General features: G+C 43.5%; 1 protein-coding gene across 5 annotated transcripts in view; it reads right to left on the bottom strand.

The window, feature by feature from the left end:
* SIRPB1 (signal-regulatory protein beta 1) overlaps nt 1-12130 on the bottom strand; it is a 93202-nt gene that overhangs the window by 63572 nt on the left and 17500 nt on the right. For 3 of the 5 annotated variants that reach the window (XM_059892651.1, XM_059892654.1, NM_001080911.1), the window contains 1 exon segment: nt 3366-3722. The exons of the other annotated variants lie outside the window; for them this stretch is intronic. In XM_059892651.1, coding sequence (XP_059748634.1) covers nt 3366-3722 — 357 coding nt within the window. 5 annotated transcript variants of the gene reach the window in all.

Here is a 12130-nt window from a genome sequence, read left to right as displayed (position 1 = left end):
TTTCTGCAGAGCATAAAGATGGGCTGATTTCTCTAGGACCCTCAGCTATTTAACCCTTGCATCAGTACTGAGGGGGAGGGCTGAGAGCGGCTCCACTGACGGGACAAGGCTCAGGGAGGAAGCAGCTGACCAAGGACACTCATCAAGGAATGTTCAGAGCTCATCTCAGCAGGACTGATTGATTTTAAAGGCTTAGTTCTTTATCTTTGAGCTTCAATGTCTGATTCCATACAATGTGGACAATAGCTCCACCTGGTAAGATAAGTGAGGATGTTTGTAAACCACAGAGCCTGCATATAATGCATGCTTAATCAATAGCACCTATGATTGTTATCATAACATCTGCGTGTGCGTGCTTAGTCACTCCAGTCATGACCAACTCTAACCCACACCATTCCGGGCTTCCTAGACCCTTTCCAGTCATCATAGACCCCTGAAAGGTAGTATGATCACCACCATTTCGCAGACGGGGGAACTGAGGACTAGAGGGAACTGTGAGACGTGCCCAGGACTGCACAGGTGGGAGGCCAGCACCATCGCTCCCTGAGGGGCTCTCCTTTCACCAGGTCATTCTGCCCTCAGGACACCCTGCAAAGGTTGTGTGATCATCCTTTCTACAGGTGAGGGAGGGGGTGCCCAGCACAGGGAACTGGGTCTCAGCTTTGAAATAAGACCTCAGTTGCGGAATTCCCTATGCTGTGCTGATTTAGACAGAGCACCTCAAATCCTTCCAACTCTCCTAAAAGGAGACCATGAGGATCACCATTTTATAGATGAGAAAACTGAGGCTGAGAGGAATGAAGGGACTGTTTCCTCAGTACCACTCCACTGTGTCCCAGGAGTATCTTCTGCCACCTCCGAGGTTTCATGTCCACCAGCAGAGCAAGTGCCCACCTTCAGGAGCCTCCACACTGACCACCACCCTCCCCTTTTCCCTCAGATTCCTGACTTCCAGCGACTACAGGGAGGAGAGACCTCTGAGGGCCAAGGGCTGGGGGCCCTGTAGCAACAAGGAAAGACATGGGCTCCTGACGCCTGAGTCTAGAACAGGAACTCTTGCTCACTCGGGGCCCTCATTACCCTCGAGGGAACACCTCCCCCTCCTCATCCTCAGTCTGCAGAGCCAGGAGTGGGCGTGTCCGGTGCTGCTGGGTTTGCAGTGGCCCCGCTGGACTCTGTCCACACTCACCTTCCCGGACCTGCTCCACAGGGGCCTGGTGAAGGGGCACCATCACAACAGTGGGCAGAATAAAAGATTCCTGATGCTGCTAAGTGTGCTGAGCCCTGACTTTTAGGAATATTTCAGCATATCATGAGACACTGCAGCATTTATCTAATCTGGTTTGTAAAGCTAGCCATGCTTCCCACGTGAGACTTTTTAAAAATGCTTATTGCTGAAGAAGAGAAAAATACAAGAGTTAACAGGAGAGTTTTCTCCATACTTTGACAGGCGCAGCAGGGGGTGCAGATAGCAGAGCTGTGAGTCAGGTGCTTAGGGTTCAACCCTGGCTCCCCTACCTGCCCACCAGCCAGGTCCCCTCTCTGAGCCTCAGTGTCCTCATCTGTAAAGGGAAAACAGATGAGCCCCTCCCCCAGACACTGGTTATAAGAAGTAAACACCACGAAGAAGATTCAGCACCTGATGGGCTGCGGCTCCCCTCCCCTCCCTCCTTTCTCACCCAGGGAATCATCTGGGCCGGCGGCCTGGGGAAGAGGATGAGCAGCCCTGGGAGCCAGCAGATCTGAGAGGTGGGGGAGCCACTTACTAGCTGTATTGAGGCTGAGCAGGGGACCCACCGTCTGGGAAGTGTAGTAATATCTTCAAAATCAGGATAAAGCCACCTGCCCTGCTGATGTCTGGAGGTTTGGGGAGATTCATTTGCTACCATGACTAGGAGGGAAATTAGGCAATATCATCACACAAATTAAAACCCACATACTCTGATCTAGCAATGCCACTTCCAGTGGGTATTTCTCCTCTGAGGAGAGTGACACAGGAAAAGGTTATCTCTTCAGTGCTGTTTCAGTAGCCCAAGGTTAGGAACAACTTAGTGTCCATCAACAAGTACGGTAAATGATGCTGTCTCCATATGCTGAGTATTAAGTGACTATTGAAGCACAGGGCAGCTCTAGGTGCTGATATGGAATGAGAGATTCGAGATCATGTGGCTGGAAGTAGGGAGAGTTTTCCAGTCACCTCAGGCTCAGGGTCTGAATGTGAGGGGCTGTCTGAACCTTTGGGAAACAATGCCTGTTCCATGATTAATTCAAGGAGCTTTTATTCTGCAACTTCTATGTGCCAGGTTCTTCCATGAAACGAGTTCCAATGCTGGCACAGGAAGGAGACTGACCTTGAATCAGATTGGGCTCCTGATGGATTGCCCTCACTGACCATGTGGTTGTGGTTTGGGCCCCTGTCACCTCTTTGTATAGATGGGGATCTATACATGTGGGCTTGGGAGGATGGTAGTATCTAAAGGTCCTTCCTCTGCTGACAGTCCAGGATTCAGGAGTTAGAGAATCCAGGATCTTTGTCAGAACACTCTAAATGAGCACCTTTGCTACCTCAATGGGGCTTCTCCTAAGTCACCCACAAGGGGAACCTATTCCTTGGGGAGGGACATTCTGGGATGACGCAGCTCTGCTGGGAGCCTTCAGTGACTGTGTGAGTCAGTCCCCGAATCACAGGAGGGTTTTCGCAACAGAGTCCCAGGAAACACCCAACCTCTAGGCTTCTCCTCCAAGCAGGGCCATCAGAGTAAACACTGAGCCTGTGCCATCGGAATTCTCAGTATAGCATTCTGAAGAGAAAATAAGGAAACACACTTCCCCTTCCTGCCTTGGATGGATTTCTCCTCTTTAGGAGGGAAGAGTACATAAGCTTCATGAGAGAAGAGCCCCTGTCTGTTTTGTTCACTGCTTATTCCACAGCATCCAGAGCAAGGCCTGGCACACAGTAGGTGCTCAGTAACTGCTGAATGAGGAGAAGACTCTGCGACACTGAGGGGAGCACTCTCTGGAAGTGCGAGGTGATACTTGGCCTGTGGCAGGGCAAGTCACTCAGACTCTCAGTTCCCTCATCCCTGGAACCAAAGCCTGGACAAGATGGAGAAGACTGTGGGCTGTGGAGCCAGGCAGACTGGCCTCCTGCCTTTCCCGACCTTTACCAGCCATGGGGCCTTGAGCAAATAGCACGACCCCAACAGGCTTCAACTTCCCTGATCTGTAGAAGAGAGTGAAATTATACTATGTCCAGAACATGAATAAGCACCCACTGCTGCACCTGATTTTTTTTTTCCCCAAAAGAGTGGAGAGCATTCCTATTGACATTTTATCATAGTCCAGGAGACAAAGACCATACTCACTGCTCACAGTGAGATGAGTGCCTGGTCCAGACTTAAATTCCACGTCACCACGTTCTTCTTTCCGGAACTTCACACAGTAGTAGATACCAGTGTCTGCTGGGGTGATGTTACTGATGCGGATGGAAAAGTCCATGTTGTTTCTCTTTGTGGCATCTGAAACATTTGTTACTCGGGGGAAAGGAGCTTCTTTTTGACTGTAGATGAACTCCCGACCTGGCCCAGTTCCCCTGAACCACTTGGTGGGACCCACAGGGCTCATGGAGGTCACGGTGCAGTGCAGAGTGGCCGTCTCTCCTGCTACAACTGACACTGACCTCTCAGGCTGAATCACCTGCAGCTCCCTGTCACCTGCCACTCCTAGAGGAAGAGACAAAGCAGTTATTTATTCATCCTGATGTGATCCTATGTGTTTTCTTCAGTATGTATCAACAACAGGTTTTATTGACTTAGTGCACCATGAGCCAGCCTTGAACTCAGCTCGTTGCATGTACAATTGCATGTGATCTATACCATGAGCCTGTAATGTAAGATACTAATATAAGAGAGGAACCGAGGCACAGAGGGGTCAAATGATGTGGCAGAGAATGGGATTGAGTACTTGAGCCCTCTTTGGATGTGTCAAGCTACACCAAATATTTCTGGCTCTTCTTTTTATGGCCTCATGGAGTGTCACACTTCTAACCTTTGCATTAACTGGAACCACATGTCTTTTTCAGACCACTGAGTTGTGAGAAGTGATGGATGTATTTTGTAGGCTATTTATTTATTTATTTTTCTTTTATTTATTATTATTATTATTTTTACTTTACAATATTGTATTGGTTTTGCCATACATCAACATGCATCCGCCACGGGTGTACACATGTTCCCCATCCTGAACCCCCCTCCCACCTCCCTCCCCATACCATCCCTCTGTGTCATCCCAGTGCACCAGCCCCAAGCTTCCTGTATCCTGCATCGAACCTGGATTGGTGATTCGTTTCTTATATGATATTATACATGTTTTAATGCCATTCTCCCAAATCATCCCCCCTCCCTCTCCCACAGAGTCCAAAAGACTGTTCTATACATCTGTGTCTCTTTTGCTGTCTCGCATACAGGGTTATTGTTACCATCTTTCTAAATTCCATATATATGCGTTAGTATACTGTATTGGTGTTTTTCTTTCTGGCTTACTTCACTCTGTATAATAGGCTCCAGTTTCATCCACCTCATTAGAGCTGATTCAAATGTATTCTTTTTAATGGCTGAGTAATACTCCATTGTGTATATGTACCACAGCTTTCCTATCGATTCATCTGCTGATGGACATCTAGGTTGCTTCCATGTCCTGGCTATTGTAAACAGTGCTGCGATGAACATTGGGGTACACGTGCCTTGTAGGCTATTTATTTAATGAGAAAAGTTTTATGAAACAACTTCTTTCTTCCCCAGAGATCCACATTCTCATGATGGGGTTGGCTCCAACAACCTGGTTACGTAAGTGACAGTGATGAGCAGAGCTCCCAATACAGAATGCACATTTAGTTCAAGAAGAAAGTAAAACATTGTTTGAAGTCCCTGGGATTTTATCCCAATGACATGAGTGAGTGAGTGAAAGTTGCTCAGTCATGTCTGACTCTTTGCAACCCCATGGAATAGTCCATGGAATTATCTAGGCCATAATACTGGAGTGGGTAGCTGTTCCCTTCTCCAGGGGTCTTCCCAACCCAGGGATTGAACCCAGGCCTCCCACATTGCAGGCAGATTCTTTACCAGCTGAGCCACCAGGGAAGCCCTCCAATGACATAGTCATGTTAAATTAGTTACCTTAGGCTACTGTAATAAACTGTCAAAAATTTAGTGTCTTAAAATGATAATTCTGGATGTCAAAGACCAAAAATGGTATTACTGGACTAAAATCAAGGAGTCAGCTGGGTTACATTTCTGGAGGCTGTGATCAGTGCCTCTCCAAATTCTTGAGATTGTCTACACTCCTTTCTTCATGGTTTCCATCCTCTTATGACTCTAGTAGTGCTTCCATTGTCCCTTGTCCTTCTCTAATTTTGGATTTCCTGTCTCCTTCTTACCAGATTATATTAGGCTCACACTGATAATCTAGGATATTCTCCCCATAGCAAGAGTCTTAACTTAATTCACTTTCACAAACTCTCTTTTGCCACGTAAAATAAAATGGTCATAGATGAGTATTAGGACATGGATCACTTTGGGGAACACTATTCTTTATTATTTGTTTACTTGATTTATACCTTTTTAAAACTGCTGTGGGTTAGGGTTAGCTTCCTTGATGGATCAGTGGCAAAGAATCTGCTGGTCAAGCAGAAGATGCAGAATTGATCCCTGGTTGGGGAAGATACCCTGGAGAAGGAAATGGGAACCCGCTTCAGTATTCTTATCTGAGAAACCGGATGGACATGGGAGCCTGGCAGGCTATACAGTCCATGGGGTTGCAAAAGAGTCAGACGTGACTTAGTAACTAAACTATAATTGTTGATTTACAATGTTGGGTTGATTTCTGCTGTACAGAAAATGACTCAGTTAAGGCAATGCCAAAGAATGCTCAAACTACCGCACAATTGCACTCATCTCACACGCTAGTAAAGTAATGCTCAAAATTCTCCAAGCCAGGCTTCAGCAATATGTGAACCGTGAACTTCCTGATGTTCAAGCTGGTTTTAGAAAAGGCAGAGGAACCAGAGATCAAATTGCCAACATCTGCCGGATGATGGAAAAAGCAAGAGAGTTCCAGAAAAACATCTTTTTCTGCTTTATTGACTATGCCAAAGCCTTTGACTGTGTGGATCACAAGAAACTGTGGAAAATTCTGAAAGAGATGGAAATACCAGACCACCTGATCTGCCTCTTGAGAAATTTGTATGCAGGTCAGGAGGCAACATTTAGAACTGGACATGGAACAACAGACTGGTTCCAAATACGAAAAGGATTACGTCAAGGCTGTATATTGTCACCCTGCTTATTTAACTTATATGCAGAGTACATCATGAGAAACGCTGGACTGGAAGAAACACAAACTGGAATCAAGATTGCCGGGAGAAATATCAATAACCTCAGATATGCAGATGACACCACCCTTATGGCAGAAAGTGAAGAGGAACTAAAAAGCCTCTTCATGAAAATGAAAGTGGAGAGTGAAAAAGTTGGCTTAAAGCTCAACATTCAGAAAACAAAGATCATGGCATCCGGTCCCACCACTTCATGGGAAATAGTTGGGGAAACGGTGGAAACAGTGTCAGACTTTATTTTTCTGGGCTCCAAAATCACTACAGATGGTGACTGCAGCCATGAAATTAAAAGACACTTACTCCTTGGAAGGAAAGTTATGACCAATCTAGATAGCATATTCAAAAGCAGAGACATTACTTTGCCAACAAAGGTTCGTCTGGTCAAGGCTATTGTTTTTCCTGTGGTCACGTATGGATGTGAGAGTTGGACTGTGAAGAAGGCTGAGCACCGAAGAATTGATGCTTTTGAACTGTGGTGTTGGAGAAGACTCTTGAGAGTCCCTTGGACTGCAAGGAGATCCAACCAGTCCATTCTGAAGGAGATCAGCCCTGGGATTTCTTTGGAAGGAATGATGCTAAAGCTGAAACTCCAGTACTTTGGCCACCTCATGTGAAGAGTTGACTCATTGGAAAAGACTCTGATGCTGGGAGGGATTGGGGGCAGGAGGAGAAGGGGACGACAGAGGATGAGATGGTTGGATGGCATCGTTGACTCGATGGACATGAGTCTGAGTGAACTCCGGGAGTTGGTGATGGACAGGAAGGCCTGGCGTGCTGCGATTCATGGGGTCACAAAGAGTCAGACACGTCTGAGTGACTGATCTGATCTGATCTGATACACATATATACATTCTTTTTTTTAATATATTCTTTTCCATTTTGGTGTATCACAGGATACTGAATACAGCTCTCCATGCTATAGAGAAGGACCTTGTTGTTTATCCATACCATACACAATACCTTACCATCCCCCTATGCTCTCCCCCTGGCAACCACAAGTCTGTTTTCTACTCCAGCATGTCAGTTGCTGTTTCACAGACAGGTTCTCATTTGTGTCATTTTCTTTTTCTGGCGTGGCTTTTGGGATACTAGTTCCCCGACAGGGGTCAAACCTGGGCCGTCTACAGTGAAAACTCAAGAGTCCTTGCCACTGGACCCCCAGGGAATTCCCCGTGTCATCTTTCAGATTTCACATGTAAGTTATAAGGTAGTTGTCTCTCTCTTTCTAATTTAGTTCATTTAGTATGATAATCTCCATTCCCTTTTTCAAGGGATCTTCCTGACCCAGGGATTGAACCTGGGTCTCCTGCATTGCAGGCAGATTCTTCATCATCTGAACCACCAGGGAAGCCCACGATAATCTCCAGTTGGTCCATGCTGCTTCAAATGGCATTATTTCATTTTTAGTGTGGGTTTGAGTAGTATTTCATTGTATACACATACCACACTTCTTTATCCATTCAGCTGTTGATGGACTTCAGTGTGGTTGCTGTATCTTAGATATTGTGAATAGTGCTGCCTTGAGCATACGGATGCATGTATCTTTGTGGATTAGAGTTTTGTCTGGATATATGCCTAGAAGTGGGATCACTGGATAATATGGCAATTCTATTTTTATTTTACCGAAGAAACTTCATACTGTTTTCCATAGTGACTGTGCCAACTTCCATTTCCACCACCAGTGTAGGAGGATCCCTTTTCTCCACATCCACTCCAGTATTTATTATTTGTAGAGCTTTTAATGATGACCATTCTGACTAGTGTGACATGGAACCTCATTGTAGTTTTGATTTGCTTTTCTCTAATAATTAGTGAGTGTCTTTTCATATACCTATTGGCCATCTTTATCTCTTTGGAGAAATGTCTACTTAGATTTTCTGCCCTTTTTTCAATTAGGTGTTTTGCTATTTTGTTGTTGAGTTACATGAATTGTTTATACATTTTGGAAATTAAGCCCTTGTCAGTCACATCATTTGCAAATATTTTATCCCATTCCATATGTTGTCTTTTTGTTTGGTTTATGATTTCTTTTGCTGTGCAAAAGTTTATAGTTTGATTAGATCCCACTTCTTTATTTTTGTTTTCACTTGTACTGCCTTGGGAGACTGACGTAAGAAAACATTGCTACAATTTATGTCAATGAATGCTTTGCCTGTGATCTGTTCTAGGACTTTTGTGATGCCATGTATAATACTTAAGTCTTTAAGACATTTGGGTTTATTTTTGTGCATGGTGAGAGGGTGTGTTCTAATTTTATTGATTTACATGCAACTATCCAACTTTCTCAATGCCATTTTCTGAAGAGACTGTCTTTTTCCCATTGTATATTGCCTCCTTTGTCAAAGTTTAATTGAATGTAGCTTCATAGGTTTATTTCTGGGCTCTCTATTCTGCTCCATTTATCCATATGTCTGTTTTTGTGCCAATACCATACTGTTTTGATTACTGTAGCTTTGTATCATAGTTTCTGACATCTGGGAGGGTTATACTTCCTGCTTAGTTCATCCTGTTTGGTTGTTGAATTCTGTCAAATGCTTTTTTTGCGCCTATTTGGTAAAAGTCTTTACCAAAGAAGAATCCCAATCCAGGGATTCATCGGTCTTGTCAAAGCTGATATTGGATAAAATGGAACCAGATTCATCAATGGTTGACAGTCTTTTGTTCCCAGCATTGCCACTGGCTGGTTGGCCTCTGTTGAGAAAAGCCAGAGCCAATTTTTGCTCTTCACTTAGTTGAATGCTGCCAGATGTGTCACACATGAGCATCTCTCGAATCAGCTGAATCTGTCTTTCCAGCTTTTCACAGTCAGCCTCAGCTCGCTGTCTCCGTTTGATCTCTACATCCACCTGATCATGTGGCTTTTGTGTTTTCTTTTATGATGTGGTATATCACATTGATTTATTTGCATATGTTGAATCATTCTTGTGAACTTGGGATGAATCTCATTTGGTTGTAGTATATGATCTCTTTTATGTGTTGTTGGATTTGGTTTTCTAATATTTTGTTGAGAATTTTTTCATCTATATCTATCAAAAATATTGGCTTTTAATTTTCTTTTTTGATGGTGTCTTTGTCTTGTTTTGGTATCAGAGTGATGTTGGCTTCATAGAATGTCTTTGGAAGTGTTCCCTTCTCTTAATATTTTGGAAGAGTTTGAGAATTATTAGTAAAAGTTCATCTTTGTATGCTTGGTGGGCTTTACCTGAGGCCATCTGGTCCTATACTTTTATTTGTAAGGAGGTTTTTTTTTTCTTAGATTAAAAAAATATATTTATTTTTATTTAATTTTTTTGGCTGCAGTGGGTCTTTGTTGCTGCATGCTGGCTTTCTCTGGTTGTGGCAAGTAGGCTACTCCTCCTTGTAGTATGTGGGCTTCTCATTGTGGTGGCTTCTCTCGTTGCAGAGCACAGGTTCTAGGCATGTGGGCTTCCATAGCTGCAACACATGGCCTCGTGTTACAGCTCACAAGTTCTAGAGTCCTGACTTAGTAGTTGTGATATGCAGGCTTAGTTGCTCTTAGAAGTGGGATCTTCCTGGACTAGGGATGGAACCAGTGTCCCTTGCATTGCAAGGAGGATTCTTAACCACTGGAGCACCAGGGAAATCCCCAGGAGTTTTTAAATTACAGATTCTATTTCACTTCTAGTAATTGATCTATTCAAATTATCTATTTCTTCTCGGTTCAAATTTGGTGGACTGTATGTCCATATGTTCTAGGTTGTCAAATTTGTTGGCATATAATTCATAGGATTATGAATTCATAGGATTCTCTTATGTTCTACATATATATGTATATACATAAGATATATATATGTGTATGTGTTTGTATATATATATATATAACTGATACTGCAGTATCCGTTGTTATGTTTCCTTTCCCATTGCTTATTTTGTTTATTTGGGTTCTCCTTTTTCTTCTTGGTGAGTCTGGCCAGAGGTCTGTCAATCTTCTTTACTCTTTCAAGGAATCGGCTCTTGGTTTTATAGATTTCTTCCATAGTTTCTTTAATTTCTATTTTATTTATGTCCTCTCTGACCTTTATTATTCTTTTCCTTCTGCTGACTTTAGATTTTGTTTGTTCCTTTTTTTCTAATTCTATTAGGTTAGGTAGGTTAGATTTCTAACGAGATTTTTCTTGTTTTTTAATGAAGGCCTATGATACTTCTCTCTTAAGAACTGTTTTTGCAACATCCCATAGATTTTGTGTGGTTGTGTTTTCATTATCATTTGTCTTAAGGTATTTCTAACAGAAGCAGAAGATTTTAAGAAGAGGTGGCAAGAATATACAGAAGAACTGTACAAAAAAGATCTTCATGATCCAGATAATCACGATGGTGTGATCACTCACCTAGAGCCAGACATCCTGGAATATGAAGTCAAGTGGGCCTTAGAAAGCATCCCTATGAACAAAGCTAATGGAGGTGATGGAATTCCAGTTGAGCTATTTCAAATCCTAACAGATGATGCTGTGAAAGTGCTGCACTCAATATGCCAGCAAATTTGGAAAACCCAGCAGTAGCCACAGGACTGGAAAAGGTCAGTTTTCATTCCAATCGCAATGAAAGGCAATGCCAAAGAATGCTCAAATTACCGCACAATTGCACACATCTCACACGCTAGTAATGTTCAAAATTCTCCAAGCCAGGCTTCAGCAATACGTGAACCATGAACTTCCAGATGTTCAAGCTGGTTTTAGGAAAGGCAGAGGAACCAGAGATCAAATTGCCAACATCAGCTGGATCATGGAAAAAGCAAGAGAGTTCCAGAAAAATATCTATTTCTGCTTTATTGACTATGCCAAAGCCTTTGACTGTGTGGATCACAATAAACTGGAAAATCCTGAAAGAGATGGGCATACCGACCACCTGACCTGCCTCTTGAGAAACCTATATGCAGGTCAGGAAGCAACAGTTAGAACTGGACATGGAACAACAGGCTGGTTCCAAATAGGAAAAGGAGTATGTCAAGGCTGTATATTGTCACCCTGCTTATTTAACTTATATGCAGAGTACATCATGAGAAATGCTGGGCTGGAAGAAGCACACACTGGAATCAAGATTGCTGGGAGAAATACCAATAACCTCAGATATGCAGATGACCCCACTCTTATGGCAGTAAGTGAAGAACTGAAGAGCCTCTTGATGAAAGTGAAAGAAGAGAGTGAAAAAATTGTCTTAAAACTCAACATTCAGAAAACGAAGATCATGGCATCTGGTCCCATCACTTCATGGGAAATAGATGGGGAAACAGTGGAAACAGTGGCTGACTTCATTTTTCTGTGCTCCAAAATCACTGCAGATGGTGACTGTAGCCACGAAATTAAAAGACGCTTACCCCTTGGAAGGAAAGTTATGACCAACCTAGATAGCATATTAAAAAGCAGAGACATTACTTTGCCAACAAATGTTCGTCTAGTCAAGGCTATGGTTTTTCCTGTGGTCATGTATGGATGTGAGAGTTGGACTGTGAAGAAAGCTGAGCACCGAAGAATTGATGCTTTTGAACTGTGGTGTTGGAGAAGACTCTTGAGAGTCCCTTGGACTGAAAGGAGATCCAACCAGTCCATCCTAAAGGAGATCAGTCCGGGGTGTTCATTGGTAGGACTGATGTTGAAGCTGAAACTCCAATACTTTGGCCACCTGATGCAAAGAGCTGACTCATTTGAAAAGACCCTGATGCTGGGAAAGATTGAGGGCAGGAGGAGAAGGGGATGACAGAGGATGAGATGGTTGGATGGCATC

This window comes from Bos taurus, chromosome 13 (assembly GCF_002263795.3).
Source record: "Bos taurus isolate L1 Dominette 01449 registration number 42190680 breed Hereford chromosome 13, ARS-UCD2.0, whole genome shotgun sequence".
Taxonomy (NCBI): domain Eukaryota; kingdom Metazoa; phylum Chordata; class Mammalia; order Artiodactyla; family Bovidae; genus Bos; species Bos taurus.
The sequence above is the reverse complement of the archived record's forward strand: the minus strand, read 5'-3'. Positions and strand labels throughout refer to the sequence as shown.